At 40.3% G+C, this 22,116-nt stretch overlaps 1 protein-coding gene across 1 annotated transcript in view; it reads right to left on the reverse strand.

The window, feature by feature from the left end:
- The window catches only part of LOC148646821 (NLR family CARD domain-containing protein 3-like), a 231,538-nt gene that overhangs the window by 60,629 nt on the left and 148,793 nt on the right, over positions 1-22,116 (reverse strand). Inside the window, exon 12 of the mRNA XM_088608953.1 lies at positions 10,344-10,517. Within this exon, the coding sequence (XP_088465079.1) occupies positions 10,344-10,517 (174 nt within the window). The remainder of the gene's footprint in view (positions 1-10,343; positions 10,518-22,116) is intronic.

The raw sequence follows: 22,116 nt of genomic DNA on the forward strand, positions 1-22,116 counted from the left end.
CCTTGGACCTGGCTTTATAAAACCTTCATGCAGAATGTGCTGTCTTTGTTCCCCCAGTTTCAGTAGAAGACACTGGAGTAGCACTGGAAAAGCACTGGAAAAAAATCTGGGTATTTTCATGAGCTACAACTTTAGAAAATTGACTTTTAAAGAATGACAATCAAACCCCATTGTTTTGTACCCAATTACAGTGTGGTGCCTAGTGGAAAGACATATTAAAATCAGACTATATGGGGCTCACACTGTCCAGTTTTTCATCAAAACTTGTATTTTATCTGATGGATGCCCGTTTCTTTTTCTTCAATTGTTGAATAAGGGAAATAACATTTGCATCTGCCATTGTTAGGGATAATATACAATTTTTTTCATTCTTTATTACTTCCCTCTGCTGTGTGTTTTTATGGGGTTACCTGGGACATGGAGCTCTGGGTCACCCCTTATGTAAGATAACAGATGCAGGGGACACAGCTTAGTGAATAGTGTCCTAATGTTACTCTTTGTTACTTGGATCCTGATATAAATCCTTAAGGATCTATAACAGCTGGAAAGTGATGCGTCTCTCATGGATACACTTCTCATTGGACACTATTTGGAATGATCTAAATTTTGATTTGAGAAATCCCAATCACCAGTTGATCCTTTTTAACTTAATTCCTAGGACACATCTATTGTCTCGGAGTCAGTTTCAATGCATATTACTGATTCCCAAAGTGCACACTGTGTTCCCAGGGAGTCACAGGCACATTCTCTTCTGTAGTATGGGAAAGCACTGATATTTTAGAGTTTTAAAGTTTTGGGGAAAGGTGTGTGCAACACTGTCCACACTGTTGAAGTAGACTGCTCCTTACTCCCCTTTGGTCTTATTGCTGAATTACCACTTCTATACTGACTGAGCAGCACTACAGAAAAGGGTCTAGCTGGCATTACTGCTGTGAAGACAGTGATTGAGACAGATGGAGAACAGACAAGAGAAAGAAAGAGACAAAGTTAAAGAGGAACAAGAGAGTGAGGAGCAAGTTTAAACCTGTGAGACAAGGAAATGAGAGAGGAAGCTTTTCTTACAAGATCAGGCATCTTATATTTCTCATCACAGTTTTATTACGGGGAAGGTGAGACACAGTGGGATGAAGAAGACTGTAGAAAGATGTGTCTGAATATTGAGCACTGAGTTGAACTTTTCTTTCTATTTAATTCCCACTTGCTCCTAATCAAAATCATGAACCCACCTGCAATATTGAACCACACCTAACTCAGAGGTCCCAAGCTCTCAGACAGGGTTTTAACTCTTGGTATCAAAGTAGTATTGCAAAATTCTGCAAATTTCAGTTCAAAGTCATGAACTAAGTGAAAGTACTGCATGGTTGCCATGTTGGTGAAGGAAGACGAGAATCTGCTGGTCTCACCCCTGGCGAGAGCAAGAGTTTGCGAGGATTATGATATAAAACTGGCCCTTCCTGCTCACTAGTCGATGTAAGCAAACAAGAAGCCAAAATTTGAAAATGAATATGAGTGTGTTTTAGTTGGTTGGCAGATTGTTCTTTTTTTCAATACTGTATGGCCTGCTTGCTGTGAAGATTAAAGATCTCTCCAAGCCCATTGTTTCTCATTTCACCTCTGATGGCCACAACCACTCTAATCTCTCCGTCTGTGTTCTCAAAGATGGTTTTCCGAACTCATACATCAGAAAGACTACTGAAACCAAAATGATTCTGCAGCTAGGATCACACCTTCTCCCTTCTCTTAACGACAGACTACTGTTCTTTTAAATTTTCTCCATTCATTGGAAGTTTCATTTCACACCTCTCTACACCTATTCTGACTTCACACCTCTTGATTGGCATCTCTTTCTGTCCCCTGCTCCCGCCTCTCACTCCTCCTCCCTCCGAGCCTTTGTTCTCCTGCTACATTACTTTTGCCTACTGCCTTGTCTCTCTCACACCTGAAGAAGGCTCCATGGCCGAAACGCTGTGTTCTCTTTCTTCTTTTTTTCAGCATGGAATAAACCTATTACTTGTAACTATATATTATGTCCTTGGAAAGATTGGACATGCTGACATAACACTGATGAAAGTGTACATACAGTATACACGTACACTACACTATGGACAGTATATGTACGAGGTGTAAGTGTATATGAAGAAGGACACATCTTAATGTGCAAAGTTATTGGCAGGTGATGTTACAGGAATACCTGTAATTATTTGAAGAGGATTCAATCTAATTGATTATTAGACTTTTGGAGAACAGTAAATCCTAACATTGAAGACTTGTCATGTTTTTCTACATCATGTGGAAAGCTTTCTAGCAGGATGTGACACAACTGAGGCTCCAGCATCTGCTGCACACTAAAACATAAATTAATTTTAATCATAATTAATCAGGTTATTTTTTACAACTTACAAGTCACCTCCAATATCTTCTAAAACAAACCATGAGACCATGAACAGACAAAAAGTTTTCTTTCACCTTAGTACAGCATTTTTACTACAGATGCCATTATCATAAACCGATAATAACAATGATCTCACACACCAAAATGCAACCTAAAAATCAAAAGCTGATGAAAAATATAAAATTAGACTATAATTAATAAGAATTGCTTACACTTATATCACTTTTCTGGACACTCCACTCAAAGCTCTTTACAGATAATGGGGATCCCCTTCACCACCACCAATATACAACCTCCATCTGGATGATGCACCAGTACGCTCACAACACACCAGCTCTCAGTGAGGAGGAGAACAGGGTGATGAAGCCAATTCATAGATGGGGAGTATAAGGAGGCTATGATAGGTAAAGTCCAATGGGAAATTTGGCCAAGATGCCAGGGTAATAACCCTACTCTTTTCGAGAAACACCCTGGTATTTTAATGACCACAGACAGACCTTGGTTTGGATATACATAGTGCAAAGTGCAGATAGTGCAAATTAGGCAATACATAACACAACATACACAACACACTGGGGGGGGGGGTTATATAGTAATATAGCAATAACTAGAATAGCTTTTAATACTTTTAAATGATAATTTTGGGTATGTGAACATTATCAATCCGGGTCCTGTATTCACAGAATTTATGTTGATTTATTTTATATTTTCAATTTGTCTCGATGTTTTATCCAAGCTAGTACACATATGGTAACATGTACAAACTTTTTCAGCTGGCTGACAAGGATACAACTTGAAAAGTTGATCTTTTGAAAACCAGGGATTTTTTCATCCTGCATACTTCTACCTGGTGAGAGGATACATCGCGGATTGTCTTTATTACGAACTTTTAGAACTCGGAACGAATCAGGACTAAGAGAACGGATTACGGACTGTATTAGGAAGACAGTTGTTGGAAGAAACGCCACGGATCTGAGGACAGTTAAGTGTGGTGTAAGTACTACCTTCGTTTACATAAACTATCCCCCAGAGACACCAGAACTGGTGGAGGATGCGGGCAGCTCCCGCTCGGGTTTGAGAATCAAAGAGAGGAAGTTTTTTTTTTGTGTGTGTGTGCGGGTTCCGCTTTGCGCGTGTGAAGAAACGCTATGGAAGAATTAAAACAGCAGTTGTCCCAGGCCACCCTCGCCCAATTCCAGGCATTAAAAGGACAACGAGAAGCTAACGAAGCGCAACTGGAGGCGAACCAAATCCAAAAAGAAACCAACGAACGAATTTAAGAGGAGCAAAAATTAATACGCGCAGAGTTGTGCAGGTTAAGGGAAGAAATCCGGCAGGCCCCGGTAGCGGGGAGAGGCACCACTCAGGAAGAACAAATTACGCTAGAAAAGATGACTGAGCTTGATGATGTGGAAGCGTATTTAACCACCTTTGAAAGAACTGCAGCTCGAAATGCATGGCCCAAAGAGCAATGGGCTGGGAGAGTAGCCCCTTATTTAATTGGAGAAGCCCAAAAGGCATACTATGATTTAAAAGAAGAAGATGCAGAGAATTATGAGACTCTGAAAAACGAAATATTGGCAAGACTAGGGGTAACCATGGCGATACGAGCAGTCCGGTTCCACAATTGGAGCTACCAGATGAACAAGCCTACGAGGTCTCAGATGTTTGACCTGGTACATCTGGCAAAGAAATGGCTCCAGCCAGAAGAATTAAACCCAGGACAGGTGGTAGAAAGTGTGGTGTTGGATCATTTCGTGAGGAGTCTGTCTGTGCACCTGAAAAGGAAAGTAAGTGAAGGGGATCCCCAGACCCTAGATCAAGCCGTGGACTGGGTGGACAGATACCATGCCACAGAGGCCCTGATTAGGGAGAGAAAAGGGGACTTTAGGAGGGAGGAGAGAAGAAGCCCCAAGAGTCTGGAAACCGAAATAAAGTATCGGCCAATAAAGTATAGTGATTATCGGGAACCTATACAGTTAAAAAAAACCTTTCGGGGGAAGTCTGACTCAAGGCCCCGGCCATGGGAAGAAACCCGGCGATGTTTTAATTGTCAGGAAGAAGGGCATTTAGCCAGCTATTGCCCCGGCCTGCCCGAACCCATGCAGGTAGACCCCAGAGATGAAGCCCTATGCAACTACCTTACAGCGGGGGTCCCGACCCGCGAGGATCCCCATCTTACGAAAATCGAGATAGAGGGAGAACCCATCGAGGCCTTATTGGACTCTGGCAGTGCGGTGACCTTGGTGACCCCTACAATACTTCCGGGAGGACTAGAGATTCCAAGAACAAAGGGAATACCTATTACTTGCATTCACGGGGACACCAAAGACTATCCGACGGTCGAATTGAGCATCTCTACAGGACAGGGGACCTACCGCTCAACGGTAGGAGTGGTTGAGCAGTTGCCATACCCTGTCATACTGGGACGAGACTGTCCCCATTTCCTCCAGATTTGGAACACGATCCAATCAGCTAGGCCAAGACCAATCGCCTGGCCGGAAGACAGTGGTGACGCCCCTACCGACGACCCTGATGAGACGGACCCACAAGAAAGCGGAACTGAACTTGGAGTTGAGTTTGGAAATATGGAACTACCGAACTGGGAACCCCCAGAACGACGGGGTAAGTTTGGGACGGCCCAACTAGAAGATGGGAAACTTGAGACATGCGTGGGGACATGTCAGGAAAATTGATGGGGAGTGTTGTACTGATCCTAACACAGTGAGTTACCCATATTTTATGACAAAGAATAATCTCCTTTATCAAGTGCAGCAGAAGGGACAAGAAGAAGTGGAACAACTCCTTATTCCCCGGCCTTACCAGATGAAGCTCCTCAACTTTGCCCATAGCCACCTGGGTGGGCACCTGGGGGTAAAGAGACATCCGAGAGACTCCTCTCTAGGTTCTTTTGGCCTGGGATCTATAAGGCCATCGAGAAGTAGTGTCAGAAAAGTGCGCCACAACCTTATTATAGGAACCCTTTGATTCCCCTCCCAATTATTGAAACCCCCTTCGAACGGATTGGGATGGATTTGGTGGGGCCCCTGATCAGAACCACCAAGGGTCACCAATATATTCTAGTAATAGTAGACTATGCTACCAGGTACCCCAAAGCCATTCCGTTGAGAGCTGCCACCGCCAAAAACATAGCTAGGGAGCTAGTACAACTGTTCGCTCGAGTCGGAATTCCTAAAGAGATCCTAACTGATCAAGGAACACCTTTTATGTCGAAAGTCATGCGAGACTTATGTAAGCTGCTGGGTATACAGCAGATCCGAACCTCTGTTTATCACCCTCAAACCGATGGTCTAGTAGAACGTTTTAATAAGACCCTGAAAAGCATGCTTAGGAAGACGATGCAAAAGGATGGAAAAAATTGGGATCAGCTGCTCCCGTATCTCATGTTTGCGGTTCCGGAAGTACCACAGGCTTCGACTGGATTTTCCCCCTTTGAATTATTATACTCTCGGAAACCACGGGGCCTATTGGACGTGGTCAAAGAATCGTGGGAACACCAACCTTCCCCTTTACAAACTATCATTGAGCATGTGGAACAGATGAGAGAAAGAATAAATGTTATTGTTCCCTTAGTGAAAGAAAACCTGGAGAAAGCCCAGGCTCAACAACAACAAATTTATAATAGGGGAGCAGTTGTGAGGGAATTTCAGATTGGGGACAGAGTACTGGTGTTAGTTCCAACCCCAGAGTGTAAATTCTTGGCATCCTGGCAGGGACCTTATGAAGTGGTGGAAAAGGTGGGGCCAGTCAACTATAAGGTCAAGCAACATGACAGAAGACGGCAGCATCAAATCTACCACGTCAATTTGCTGAAAAAATGGCATGGCTTCGAAGTTCTGCTCACCCACTTTTCCCCAGACCCTCTGGAAGAAGAAACAGGTGCGGTAGCCGTGGGAGACCTGGCTCCGGCACAAAAACAGGAACTACAAGAATTCCTGTCCCAAAACAAAGATGTTTTTTCCCGGACACCTGGTCGAACCCACCTTATACAACATAAGATCGTCACGGAACCGGGGAAAAAGGTAAGGCTACCCCTGTATCGAGTACCAGAAGCCAATAGGAAACTGATTAAAGAAGAGGTGGGTAAAATGCTGGAGATGGGAATAATCGAGGAATCCCATAGTGAGTGGGCTAGCCCGATAGTTCTGATCCCCAAGCCGGATGGAACTATCCGATTTTGCAACAATTTCAAAAGGTTAAATGAGATCTCGCGGTTTGATGCATACCCCATGCCCCGTATAGATGAACTAATCGAGCGATTAGGTAACGCTCGATACATCAGCACCCTTGATCTTACGAAGGGATATTGGCAAGTGCCACTGGCCAAAGAAGATAAAGCCAAAACCGCTTTTGCCACACCTGAAGGACTATATCAGTATAGGGTCCTACCCTTCGGTTTGCATGGCGCTCCCACAACATTCCAAAGATTGATGGACCGAATTCTGAGACCGTATCGGGATTTTGCAGCCGCCTACTTGGATGACGTTGTAATCCACAGCACGAACATCTACAACACCTGGAAGCAGTAACTGGAGCGTTGCGAGCAGCAGGATTAACGGCCAACCCAAATAAATGTTGTCTGGGGGCTAGGGAAGCCAATTAGCTGGGTTATACGATCGGGAGAGGATTGATCATGCCCCAAGATCAGAAAGTACAATTAATCAAGAACTGGCCCAAACCAGCTACCAAGAAGCAAATTCGAACGTTTGTGGGACTGGCAAGTTACTATCGGCGTTTCATCCCAGGGTTTGCAGCCATGGCCGCCCCTCTACACGATCTGACGAAGATGAGCTGTCCGGAGAAAATAAAATGGACCGACTTGGAAGAGAGGGCTTTCCAAGACTTAAAAGCAGCTCTCACTTCTCAACCCGTCTTACAGGTACCAGACTTCAGTAAGCCTTTCATGGTACAAACTGATGCTTCAGACACTGGGATTGGAGCCATACTGTCACAGGAGATTGAAGGACTGGAGCATCCTATTCTGTATATCAGCTGTAAGTTGAATCCGGCCGAAAAACAATATTTCACGATAGAGAAAGAATGTCTAGCAATCAAATGCGCCCTAGACTATTTGAAGTATTATTTATTGGGAAGACAATTTATATTATACACAGATCATGCGCCATTAACATGGATGTTACAAAATATGGATAAAAACGATAGAATTACGCGGTGGGGCCTTAGTCTGCAAAGATTTCAATTTCAGACGGTTTATAGACCCGGAAGGAAACAAGGAAATGTAGACGCCCTCTCCCGAATGCACTGTTTGTTTTTTTCTAGATCGCCCGAGGTCGGGGCTGATCTCAGGGGGAGGGAATGTAAGAGGACATGGGGAAGGGTCATCTCTAACAGGTATTTCCGAAACGAAACACTGAAAATGTTAGAGATTGACCTTAGCAAGATGGCAGACAAAAAGAATCAGCTGACCAGTAGATGGAAAGGGTCTACCTTAAGAAACAACGAGACACAGCTGAGACGCATCAGGAACCAGAATATAAGTGGCCCGGAGGCAGTGAACAGGGCAGAAGCCGGTAAGGTGAATGCGTTTTGGAGGAAAAGAGTGGAAAGAGGTACTTGTTAAGGATCGGGCTAAGGAACAACGAATGACTGCAAGGAGAAAGGTTTATGATTTTGGATTACGGACACTGGTTTAGGATACATCGCGGATTGTTCTTTATTACGAACTTTTGGAACTCGGAACGAATCAGGACTAAGAGAACGGATTACGGACTGTATTAGGAAGACAGTTGTTGGAAGAAACGCCACAGATCTGAGGACAGTAAAGTGTGGTGTAAGTACTACCTTCGTTTACATAAACTATCCCCCAGAGACACCACACAGGGTATTACAGCCTTTTGTATTTGAAACTTGTAGGGAATTTGGTTTTCACAATGGTTTTATAGCTTAGCTACATACAATGTAAAAACAACCAAATGCACAAGAACAGGCTGATGGTATTCTGTTAAAGAGCTTTAATTCATACAGGGGAAGAAGATGAGGAGATGCCTGTCACCACTGATTTATTCTCTCAGAGTATAAGACAACAGAAGGAAACAATCAGGCTCTTTATAAAGATGATGTTAGTATATACAGCAGAAATTCAACACCTTTTCCTGTTGTCACAGATGTAATCACAGACTACAGCAACTTTTCAAAATAGGAAACAAAGGAAATTCTGAAGCACTGTTACTAGGGAATCTATATCCCTGGAGGTCAACATTTTTTTTAATTTACAATAGGATTGGGATAAGATAAAATGTTAAGCTATTTTAATACCCAGAAACCTATAAAACACATTAAAATGTATCTAAGAGGTGCTAGAAAATCAGGTTAAGCAAAACTTCAATAGATGGAAACTGCTGCCTGTCTCATTCTTGAGAAGGATGAAGACAGCAAGAATGAAGGCACTTCCAGGATTTCTGTTTTGTTCCAGACCTTCCTTATGCCTCTCAATGACCATTACTAGAATGTCTATTTTGTGTGGTTTAAAGACAGGGTCCCATGCTACCGTGACCATCGCGGTTCCACACAGGCTCCTGCCCCCTGCCACTCCACCCCGCCGGTTTGTCCTGCAACACCTGGGGCGCAAACCCGGGTCTCCGGCATAACGCAACAGGGAACCATCCGGATGAGCTAAAAGAGACCTCCCTCAACCCAGGCGGCTGAGGTCCCTGCTACGCACAGGGAGGGCGATGATGTCACCGTGTCCGACCTACCTCTGCTACACCCCTCAAAATTACTATTTCTTTATTTATTTCACAATACAAATTATTTTCTATGGGATTACTGTATTTAAATTGCAGAATTTACTTTCATAATGCTTTGCTTTGTTCTGCTGGAAGCAAGCAGGGCAGGCAGGCGAAAGATCAAAAGGGCAGGGGTTGAGCTGAGAGGAACTGATGAAAGCACCAGGGAGAGTCTGAAGGAGAGTCAAAGCACATACACATGCAGGGTTCAAAGCACAGGAATCAGTCCAAGACGAACAGGCAAGGTCAAAGCACACAGAGAGAGGAGAAAACACTGGGGGGACACAAATCAAAGCTGAGAAGAAGTAAATGAGACTCTAAGATGAGAGGTTAACAAATTGGTAAATTTTGCATACCTAACTTATTTCCACAGCTACATCCTTTCAGATGTATATAAAATATCAGAAAATACAGGAGGAATAGAGTAAGACGCAGGTGAGAAAAGGAGGTTGGCCTTTCCACAGCAATTGAAGACTCTAAAACCCATTCAAATCTGCATAAATCCACCAATTCACATTCATGGAAGAATATGAGTAAAAAGTTCATATTCAATATTGGAAGAAACACCAACTACAGTACAAGCCAAATATTATAAATTTGGGAGCACAAACAGTTGGAAGAATTGCAAGGAAAACCTGGCATATTGTAAACATTGTTTGGTATGAAAATAAATTGGGGAAAGCTTCTTGAAGAAATATAAAACAAAATCCTCATTAGGAGTCATTTTCCTTCTGGGACAAACACCAGATGAACGGCCTTCAGAGGCAGAAAGATACTTGTTTAGAACTGTCAGAACTGCAGCCATGAAATAAATCACTAGAAACTGGTTAAAGCTGGACAGACCTTGTGTTCAAATGAATAAGGACTCTATGAATGAAATCTCATGAAGAATATTATCCACAGAATTCTAAATGAACCACAACATATACATGTGTAAAAAAGGGTAAAATGGGAAAGGTTGCATGTCGTGTCTCTCAGTAATGAGATATTAACAAAGAAGCCACAAACAAGAACTTGTATAAGATTGCATAGCAGTTTTTTGTATTTCTAGGTGCCCCCCTTCTTTTTTGTTCTGTTCTTCCTAGGTGTTTCTTTTCTAATGCATGTGAAAATGGCAATATTCTGTGTCTCAGCATACCTAAATAAAACGATAAAAAACAAAGAAATCGCCAGTGTTCACTTACTCCAGTTTTGTTAATTTACAGTTGGGATTCCTCAGAGCTGCAGACAGCAGTTTCACTCCTGAATCCCCCAGGTCATTGAGACCCAGATCCAGCTCTGTCAGACTGGAGTGTTGAGACTGAAGAACAGAGGCCAGATCTTCACAACATCTCTCTGTTAGTTCACAGTTCCACATCCTGCAGACAAAAAGACAGGAGCACAGCTGAACATCTGCACAGCTCATCCACATCCTTCTTTCCAAGTCTTCACTACAACACCCAGCTCAGCAGTAATATAAAACATTATGGCATTATCCATCTCAGAGTGTCCATGGATGAAGATGATGAAGACAACAGCTGCTTCAAGTTTGGGGTCCAGAAGGAAGAAGAAAGATGAGAAGAAAACTGTCAGGAAGGGAGACAGTTGGGAAACAGGGAGACACGTGGAGCTACAATGAAAAGGGGAACAGAAAGAAAGACTTTGACTTTTAACCAAAATAAAAATTGCTTCACATTTATTATATGTCATCTTCTTATATTTATGTTTAGTTAGTTATGGGGTTATATGTTGTTTTCTTCAAAAGGTTTATTAATCCCAATGTAAATTACCAACACTTCAGTAAGTGAACTGGAGATTTTGTTACTGTTGTTTGTAGATATGTTGAGAAAAACAACATTCCCATTTGAAGAAAAAAGCATCAACCAGGGTTTTAAGCATAACAAAACATAAAATAAAATAATAAAAATAATAATGTTAAGCAGTAAAACAGCATACACACACACAACCCCTACAGTATATACTGTACAAATCCCATTAAAAAGAAAAAAGAAAACGATAATGAAACTAAACAAACCCCATCCCTCCCAAAAATATACAACACTGCACACTTTTTACACATAAGAAACAATGACAATGAAACAATGACGTGTCCCTGCCTAACTTATGAATTGCATGACTTTAAAAGCTATAAAAAAAGGGTTTAGCTAAAAAAAACTTTTTTATGCGCACAAAACGGGTGATTTTTCTTCCTTGTGATCAATTTGGAAACTTCCGCTGTAAGTTACTTTTTAATTAAACGTTTAAAACACTTGAATTTTATAAACACTATGAAAAAAATCATATTCAACACCTAGCTCAACAGTAATATACAACATCATGTTATTATACATCTCAGAATGTCCATGGATGAGAATGATGAAGATAACTGCTGCTTTAAAATTTGGGTTCCAGAAGGAAAAAGAAAGACGAGAAGAAATTGTCAGGAAGGGAAACAGGGAGACACATGGAGCTACAATGAAAAGGGAAAAAGAAGAAGACTTTGACTTTAAACCATAATAAAAATTGCTTCACATGTTCAGTATTATTATATTTTTTATTAGAAGTCATCTTCTTCTAGTTATTTTTAGTTAGTTATAATGTTGTTGTTTTTCTTCAAATGGTTTATTAATCCCAAAGTAAATTACCAACACTGGAGTAAGTGAACTGGAGATTTTATTATTGTTGTTTGTAAATATGTTGAGAAAAACAACATTCCCATTTGAAGGAAAAAAACAACAACCAGGGTTTTAAGCATAACAACACATAAAATAAAAATAATAAACAATAATAATGTGAAGCCTAAACCGCATAAAAAGTCACAACCCCTAAATACTATACAAATCCAACTTAAAAGAAAACGATAATAAAACTAAACAAACCCCATCCCTCCTAAAAATATACAACACTGCACACTTTTTACGCGGAGCTGTCATACAGAATGAGCCATCTGCAGCGTCTGTTTTTATAAATTAGTTTTTAAAATTAAGCAACGTAAATCATTTCTTTTGACTTCTGTTCCTTTAATTATCATTAAGGACAGCTACTTTCTCACAAATTATATTTACTTTTTAAACCATTGTTAAACAAAGCAGGAGCTTATTGTACTCCCTAATGACATGATGTGGAAAGATTATAGATTTTACTCGCCTTTAGGTTTTTATAAATTTTAGCAAAGTTTCATCAAAACAAATACAAAACTATTCTCGACTATTTCTGAATGTTATGACTAATTTAGTTCAATATTAGAAATACATGTCATTGTTCAAATGTACGTTAAATCTGAGTATTGGAAATGAAGTAAAATACAAAATTACAAATTAGGGTAAAATACATTTTGCTTTCACAATTAAAAACAGTCTTAACTGTTTATAACAATTAAATGTATTTTAACGACTGCGGGTTTCGGTACGGAATGGAGCAGGCATGGGACATGGGAATGGAGTTGAACAACACATTTATGTATTCACTTGAACCGGGAAAGGTAAACACACAGGGACAGGGGTTACAGTGCTGCACCTTCACTAACACACACATACACACCCGAAGGGAAGAGGCTCCGCCCCACTATATACTATATCCCGTAGTCCCGCTCCCAGGCGCTCTTCTCAGCCCGCCTTGCGTTCACATGCTAAAGCGCCCCGCATGGCACTACAGTATTAACTAAGGAACGGGGTAGCAGTGTTTAGCATGCTTTTTGTAAGTTTTTTTCATAAATACAACAGTAGCACCAGATGTCTCAGTGGCTTTCAAAATTAAATGATGCATGGAAACCTTTGAACTAGAAAGATAACTAAGCTATCCATCCATTTCAAATGGTGGCACAGTGGTTAGCATTGCTGTCCTGCAGTGCTGGGGCCCCAGGTTCAATTCCTGGGGTACAGTATGTGTGGGGTTTGCATGTTCACTCTGGGTTTAAGTGGGTTTTCTCCAGGTACTCTACGGGTACTGTACCTACATACTGGTCAGTTAATTGGCTTATGGGAATACTGGCCCTGGTGTGTGTGTTTGTCTGCCCTGTGATGTATTCTGGGTGTATTCTGCCTTGTGTCCATTGTTTGCTAGGATAGGCTCCAGCTCCCCTGTACTGGATAAAGACATGAGAAAATAGATGGAACTAAAGGAATTGTGTAACAAAACACAGTGATTAAACCCACTATGAGATGGCAGGATCTCACAGGATAAATTATTTTATAGTGCTGGTTTAACAAAACAGCTTTTCCACTTCTCTGGCACATCAGTATCCATACCTAGCCTGCAAATAAATTCCCTGTAAATATAAATATCTTCAGATGCTGACTCTGGATCAGCATCAGCTGTTTGCCCATTCCTTCATTTTATGTGCATCCAACACACAGCTGAATGCTAGCAATTTCACAAAATCTAAAATACAATCCTAATTTCAGAATCTATGTAAACATTCAACAGTTGATATTCAGTGAGTCTGTTAACTTTATCATCTTCTTCTGCAGTCTGTAACATCTCCTGTGCATTTGTCAAAAGTATGCCTAACCCTCTAAGGAAGTGTCCTGGTTATCAGTGTATTCCTCAACTTTCCCCAAATTACCTTTTTCCTACCTACCTGTACATCCCTAGTCTTAACATGCTCCATGAGAACTTACTTTTAACCTGTGTCTGTTCATCTACTACATGGTAGCAAACTATCTTTGTCTAATTTTACTGTACCTGCCATTTTTTGCAGCCTACAGATAACACTTTCAGTTATTCTAGATTAATCATTTTCTACTACTTTGAGAAAGTGAAAATCCCATTGTCATTTTCATCCCTGTCCTAACTCCTCTTCATTCTTCATTTTAACTATACTGTTCCTACAGGAAGTTTCAGGTCAACACTCCAGCTTCTCTGTTGTCCATTTCTTTCTTTCTCACTGTTTCAAGCTCCTCTTACTTTCTTAATTCTACCGCTAGTAGATTGTTTGTACATCCTCCCTTGCTTCTTTTTCAACCTTTCCATCCTTCTCCTTCAGTGTCTGGCATCTCTTATTCTAGCCAAACCTTGAATATCCATATACCTTGCATTCATTTCTAATATACCTGTATGCTGTTATTTTGCATACAATATGTTGGTTTTTTTGCAAGAGCTCTTCAGACACGCTGTTACTAGCCTGAACATAACTCCCAATGCTTTGCGCCCTGCAATAAGTCAGCCTAACCTAAATCCTCAAAAACTGCTTGTATTAATTTGTTTAAATCACAAACATCATATTTAAATACCGGCCATGTATAGCATTAAAAAAGCTGCATTGTGGAACATCACACCGATTTAGTTTCTTTTAATGGAACTAGAGAAACCAAAAGGGCTTCTTTTTCTAGAATTGATTACTGCACATCCTGCTCACTGGGGTAATTAAATCCACACTGAGCAATCTCCAATATGTTTAGAATTTGACTGCGAGAATCCTGATCAGGTCGCAAGCAAGCAATTGCATTACGCCTGTCTTCGAGTCCTTGCACTGGCTTCCTATCAGGTTTCGAGTCAACATCAAAATCCTCATCCTCATTCAGTACCTGTCTGGCTTATTACCTGTCTACTCCCCACCTTGCAACCTTTGTCCCTCTGACTCTGGTCTTCTAGCTGACCTCAAGAACATCTACATTCTGTGGGTGACAGGGCCTTCTCTAGCTGCACCCCAGGGCTCTGGATTTGTATCCCCAGTGATATCAGAGTCACCCACCCTGAGTGCATTTCAATCTAACCTCAAAACCTTTCTTTTTAGAAAGGCTGTTTTTTAGTGTCTGTATCTGCTTCATTTTCTAACTTCGGTAGCACTTCTAACTGCTTGTCTTTCTCATACAGTGGTGTGAAAAAGTGTTTGCCCCCTTCCCGATTTCTTATTTTTTTGCATGTTTGTCACACTGAAATGTTTCAGATCATCAAACAAATTGAAATATTAGACAAAGATAACACAAGTAAACACAAAATGCAGTTTTTAAATGAATGGTTTTTATTATTAAGGGGAAAAAAATCCAAACCTACATGGGCCTGTGTGAAAAAGTGATTGTCCCCCCTGTTAAAACATAAATCAACTGTGGTTTATCACATCTTTGGAAAGCTGAGTTCAATTTCTCTAGCCACACCCAGGCCTGATTACTGCCACAACTGTTCTCAATCAAGAAATCACTTAAATAGGACCTGCCTGACAAAGTGAAGTAGACCAAAAGATCCTCAAAAGCTAGACATCATGCTGCAATCCAAAGAAATTCAGGAACAAATGAGAAACAGAGTAATTGAGATTTATCAGTCTGGAAAAGGTAATAAAGCCATTTCTAAAGCTTTGGGACTCCAGTGAACCATAGTGAGAGCCATTATCCACAAATGGCGAAAACATGTAAGAGTGGTGAACCTTCCCAGGAGTGGCCGGCCGACCAAAATTACCCCAAGAGCGCAGCGACGACTCATCCAAGAGGTCACAAAAAAACCCACAACAACATCCAAAGAACTGCAGGCTTCACTTGCCTCAGTTAAGGTCAGTGTTCATGACTCCACCATAAGAAAGAGACTGGGCAAAAATGGCCTGCATGGCAGAGTTCCAAGACTAAAACCACTGCTGAGCAAAAAGAACATAAAGGCTCGTCTCAGTTTTGCCAGAAAACATCTTGATGATCCCCAAGACTTTTGGGAAAATACTCTGTGGACTGACGAGACAAAAGTTGAACTTTTTGGAAGGTGTGTGTCCCATTACATCTGGCGTAAAAGTAACACAGCATTTCAGAAAAGGAACATCATACCAACAGTAAAATATGGTGGTGGTAGTGTGATGGTCTGGGGCTGTTTTGCTGCTTCAGGACCTGGAAGACTTGCTGTGGTAAATGGAGCCATGAATTCTGCTGTCTACCAAAAAATCCTGAAGGAGAATGTCCGGCCATCTGTTCGTGACCTCAAGCTAAAGCGCACTTGGGTTCTGCAGCAGGACAATGATCCAAAATGCACCAGCGTCTTGTTTCTTGTTTGTTTTGGAGACCTTGATCGATACTGATTGATGACGTCAAAACCCATTTATTTTCTATTGGTACAGATGCAGCCATTCAAAGTGCGCGGCACAGACACGTACCGCTGGTAATTGGCTACGCCATCATGCGTTATACCGCGGTACGTGATTGGTTGACCGACAGGGGCACTCGTGGTGCGTTGGTTGGTTGTAGAAAGATTTAAATGTCTTTACTGTGCCCGTTTAAGTATTGAATATTTATATGGAATTTTACCACTGAAGGGACATCTTAGTAGCTGAGCATAAAAAGAATAGGAGCATAACGCGTGTGATGGCCATAAACAATATTAATTTTGGAAAATAAACATACAGTATTACAGTATATGGCTGGTCTCAGTACTTTAAAGAAAAAATACACACCATTATTCAATTTCTCCCTAAACATTTTAAGCATCGAAGTCTTTAAATAACATGTGTATAAAAAGTGGTAGTTTTAAGCTTTTCTGTGAATACGCTCGATACTGGAGCCATCAAGCATACTTTAAGAATTTGATTAATAGGGAATATAATATGGAATCGCGTATCTAAAGAAATTAATAACGATATAATTATATTAATGTACTAAAACAGTACAATGTCTGATGATACTGTTTGTGTAGGGCTGTTTCACCACTCCTCATGTGACCTTACGGGTGGTACTGTGGTCTAGGTGCCTGACTTATAAACCACAGGTTGGGTGTTCTCCAGCAGGAGCCACGACTTTTCTTTTAACAAACATTTCTTTAAAAAAAAAATAGCAATGTTATGGACAATTAATTGACTTTTTCTATTTCTAAATATCGCAACATGTTTGAATTTAAGTCATTCTTTAATAACAATGAATAGTTGTAAATTGTAAACACGACGTTTTTAAGACCCCCCCCCCCCCCCTTAGGCTGTGCAATCTTTTAGATTTTATAGAGAAATGGAGGCTTGATTTAAAGACGATCTGTCAAAGCGTAATGAAACCTATTACTTGATTCCCATGGACGCCCGGTCCCACCAGGGATTTAAAAAAAAACTATGCAATCGCATATCTAAAGAAATAACAGTATAAATATGTTCATGCACAAACAGTAGCATGTTACATTATTAGTTTGGGTGTCTCCTCTTGCCAGAAAGCTCTAAATTGCATTTTGAGTGCGGTTTTTGACTTTTTTAAAATTACAACCCATAAATAAAGCTGATACTGTTTAGACTTTTAATTATTTTAAACTGTATTACAGCAGCACAATGCAAAATGCAACGTAAATCGCTACCTTTGTCTTCTGCGTTAAATAATGTTCACCTCTCTGTCCAGCAAAAGTACTAATGGTTTTTAATTATCATACTTTGTGGAGCCTTCTTCAGGTGTGACACCTGAAGAAGGCTCCACGGCCGAAACGTTGTGTTCTCTTTCTTCTTTTTTTCAGCATGGAATAAACCTATTACTTGTTCCTTTGCAGCCTACGCATGCTGACGCAGCTACCCACTTGATCAGTTCTTGCTTTGTGCTGGGTTTAGCAGTTTTCTGAACATAGTCTTTCAGCGAATGCCAAACCATCTCTATCGGATTTAAATCTGGGGATTCGGCTGGAGTTTTCACCCAGTTCACTCCTTCTGCTATAAGCCTCGCCCTTGCTGCTGTGTGTTTCGGATCGTTGCCTTGATCCAAAGTGCTCCCTGATATATGGGGTGGCATGCTGTTTGACCACGACTTCCTCGAAGAATTCCTGATCCATAATTCCTTTGAAAATAAGAAGTGGTCCGGGCCTCTTCTAGATATACCCCCCCAGACGTGAACCTTCAGTGGATGTTTGGGCTTTGGCTTGTCCACATATCTCCCCTTTTTACAAAATGACATGGTTGAAAACGTGTCTTTACCTACTGCGACTTGAACATGGAATGGTTAAAGATGGCGACAAGTCAGGCACCCAGAGGTGGGGGGGGTGTCTTTCCGCCTCCATAACATTAGCTAGTTAAAAAAAAAATTGCGTCGAAAAGCCAGGCGTAACAATTGTTTCCTTTTTCTGATCACTCACTGTTTGGATACTCATCTCACCTGCCCTGTTCTTTGTTTCCTTGTTATTTGCTGTGTATGCCTGCTGCGATCCACTCCTGCCCTCACACCTAAAGAAGACTTTTTTACATTTCTATGTGCGGTCCATAGTGCAATTAACCCTTGCTAATACATTTGTGGACTTTTGAAAGTCTGTGCTGTCCTTTGAAAGCGAGATGATCTCTGGTTCTTTGACAAAACAAGGCTCCCCAGATAGTGTGAAAAAGCCACAAATCGAAACCTGTTTTTATAGCTTTTAAAGTCGTGCAATGTGTAAGCAGGAACACATCATTATATCTTATATATGAAAAATACATAATATAGCTCCCAAACAAATGCAAATGTGTTTTTAATAAAATGTTTTTATTCATTCATAATTTAACTCGCATAACTCACATTCCCGAGTGCCCCCCAACCCGTCTAACAAGATTTAAGATGTGGCTGTCAATGTTAATTTAAAAAAACACATTGCCCTATGTTAGTTACATTGCTTGAAAAATAATTTTATTTAGAGAGACTGGATAAGCAATTCAAGTGTTTTTTAACTTCCTAAAAAACAAATAATAATTTAACAATATGTGCAAATGTTTTATGATATGTCGCTGTTGTGAATGTCTGTAGAGTGTATCTTATTTGCCTGTCCTGACTGGTGAAGCTCATCCAGCTGTGTCTGGAGACAAACGCCAGGGTATCGGCTTGTTCCTCCCTCCCGCCCCTCTCTGTGTACAGTAGAGCCTCCTGTCCTGGCTGCTGGAGCTCATACAGCTGTGTCTGGAGAGAATCCAGGGTATCAGCTCAACCACACGGCTGGGCAGCTTGTTCTCCCCTCCCGCCCCTCTCTGTGTACAGTAGAGCCTCCTGTCCTGACTGGTGGAGCTCATACAGCTGTGTCTGGAGAGAATCAGCTTGTGAGCACTCTGTGATTAAATTAATTCTCATTATATTATCATTCCCACTGTGCATAACAAGGAAGATTAATAAACACAGGGTTGTTTAATGACAATCTATTATATATCTCATGGCTAAATAGTCAAGTCTAGCCAAAAGAGAAAACATCTTTAAACCCAAGCGAAAGTATTAATGGTTTTTAATTACCATACTTTTATGGTACATGACTTTGCTAAAATGTGTTCAAAAATAAAAACGATTGCAATTGGCACGCCTGTAGCTTTTTCGCGAAACCTCCTAGGGTAACAAAATTATTGTGTTGTACAGCTTTTCAGCTAAATATACAGTATTTATCGCTGACACCTGAAATTGGAGCTGCTCGCCGCGCGGTCAATCGCGACTAATAAGCAGTGAAAACATTAGTCTGTCTTTCTGTGGGGAGAAGGGAATCTGATCTGATCTGCAATCGCTGGAAGACTCGCTGCCTTCTACTTTGAAAATACTTGTGAAGCCGGTTTAATTCGCCACAGCCAGCACTCCCGCAGAGAGTGATGAAAACCGTGCTGCGCCCTCCTATTTGGCATTTTAGTTATGGAGGCGGAAAGACGCACCCCCCACCTCTGGGTGCCTGACTTGTCGCCATCTTTAACCATTCCGTGTTCGAGTCGCAGTAGGTAGAGACACGTACGAAAAAAAGTTCATTCCAGCTACAATACATATATATTTTTGTGGTAAGAGGGAGCAAAACACCAGTATTTACTGCTAATAATTAGTGTACGAATTAGTGTAGTGTGTTAAAGTTGAAATTCTGAGCCTAATTATAAAGTTAAAATCTCGACAAACGAAGCAATGTAGGAAATGCGCACACAGAAATACACAAAATAATCCGTTCTGACATCTCAAATCAGTTTCGATCAAGGTCTCCAAAACGAACAAGAAAAAGAGCATTTTCAGAGAGCAATTACGCTGTGTTTATGTAGAATAAGTGATTAGATTTATGAGCAATCTAATTTCTTATTCGTTTAAAACAGTGAAACAGCTGCAAAAGATCAAGGTAGCTTTTACGTTGCATTGTGCATTGTGCTGCTGTAATACAGTTTAAAATAATTAAAAGTCTAAACAGTATCAGCTTTATTTATGGTTTGTGTTTGTGCATGAACATAGTTACAGTATACTGTTATTTATTTAGATACGCGATTGCATGTTTTTTTTTTAAAACAGGACCAGGCGTAAAAAAGTCCATAAGAATCAAGTAATAGGTTTCATTGCGCTTTGACAGATCAATTAATTGTCCATAATATTGCTATTCTATTTTTTCAAAGAAATGTTTGTTAAAATAAAAGTCACAGTACCACCCGCAAGGTCACATGAGAAGTGGTGAAACAGCCCTACACAAACAGTATCAACTGACATTGTACAGCATATACTATTCTTGTGTATATAATTATATCGTTATTAATTTCTTTAGGTACGTGATTCCATATTATATTCCCTATTAATCAAATTCTTAAAGTATGCTTGTTGACTCCCGTATTGAGCGTATTCACAGAAAACCTTAAAACTACCACTTTTTATACACGTTATTTCACATGCTAGTTAAAGACTTCATGCTTAAAACGTTTAGGGAGAAACGGAATACTGGACTGTATTTTTTCTTTAAAGTACTGAGATCAGCCATATAGTGTAATACTGTATGTTTATGTTCCAAAATGAATATTGTTTATGGCCTTCACACGCGTTATGCTCCTATTCTTTTTATGCTCAGCTACTAAGATTTCCCTTCAGTGGTAAAATTCCATATAAATATTCAATACTTAAACAGGCACAGTAAAGACATTAAATATACATATACATACTGTATACAGTACAGTTTTGCATACAGTAATATGTTTATGTTCCTAAATCAATATCTTTTATGAGCATGTGAAAGGCATGGTGAATCGGAGATTCTCAAAAATTACTGTTGTGACTGGAGACTCCGTTTCCAGATCACCTGGCACTCGAGAGGTAGCCACATGAACACATACACACACGTGTGCAAACATTCCACTATCAAAACAAAGGCGATAACACTGGTTTCCTACAAAAACAAACTAGTCTGGAATTAGGGATAGCTTTGCTTGCTCTGTGGGTGCACACACAGAGTAAAGTAAGCTTGATCCCGTATTATCAAAATTAATCATTAACTCAAACCAAACACTTGTTTTAGAAGTGAAATGAACTCAATTGGTAATCAACTCACGCCTCTCAAATAAATAAGCTATTTGGATTTCTCACCGGTATAATGGTTTCTCCCGCAAACCCGCAGGACCCCAATTTTGACATGGCAACAGGGGCTGGCTTAGTAGTGCCTGTTTCAGGATTGCACATGCGTGGATTGATTTGTATGAAGGTACCGTTAAAAGGGGGTAGTATTTTCTAAAATAACAGTTATGTACGAAATGGAGAATGATATTGTATTTTTGGTAATAATATGTTCATTGTTTAGTTGTATATTTAATGTAGAAATGTGTATATCAGAATTCTGATGATTATTTTGTCAAATTGTTTTTTGTGCTTTATAGTGGAATATTCTAGTGGGAGGAGTTTAACCTAGAAAAGGAGCTCTTCAAGTTAGGAGGGGAGAGTTAGGAGAAGGTGGATTGTGGGGTAGAATTGGAGGTGCCTGCAACAATCTAGTGGTTTTTTTTGTACAGTAATTAATGTATCTATTTCATATTATAGCTTTGTGATGTTGTTTTTTTGGTTAGTTTGTGATTTTCACTTTGTTTTTTTTTGGGTGTGGACTTTGGGAACATAGTTTCTCATAATAAACACCATTGCACATCTTTGCAATTGTGGCTGTGCCATCGTTATTGTAATCTTCTATCTACACCTCTAAACTCTGCAAGGAGAAGACTGTGACAACTGTACTTTGCATGATTGGAAATAAATGTGTGATTGGATCAACAAAATGCTGTGGTGTTACTTTTACAAAGATGGTCAATGGAAAAAAAGAATGTGGACCAGGTCAATACTTTGAGTTTACAGCTTGTCCAAGGTCATTCATTATAAATACTATTAGTAA

Source organism: Lepisosteus platostomus, chromosome 16 (genome assembly GCF_059453375.1).
Source record: "Lepisosteus platostomus isolate fLepPlt1 chromosome 16, fLepPlt1.hap1, whole genome shotgun sequence".
Taxonomy (NCBI): Eukaryota; Metazoa; Chordata; class Actinopteri; order Semionotiformes; family Lepisosteidae; genus Lepisosteus; species Lepisosteus platostomus.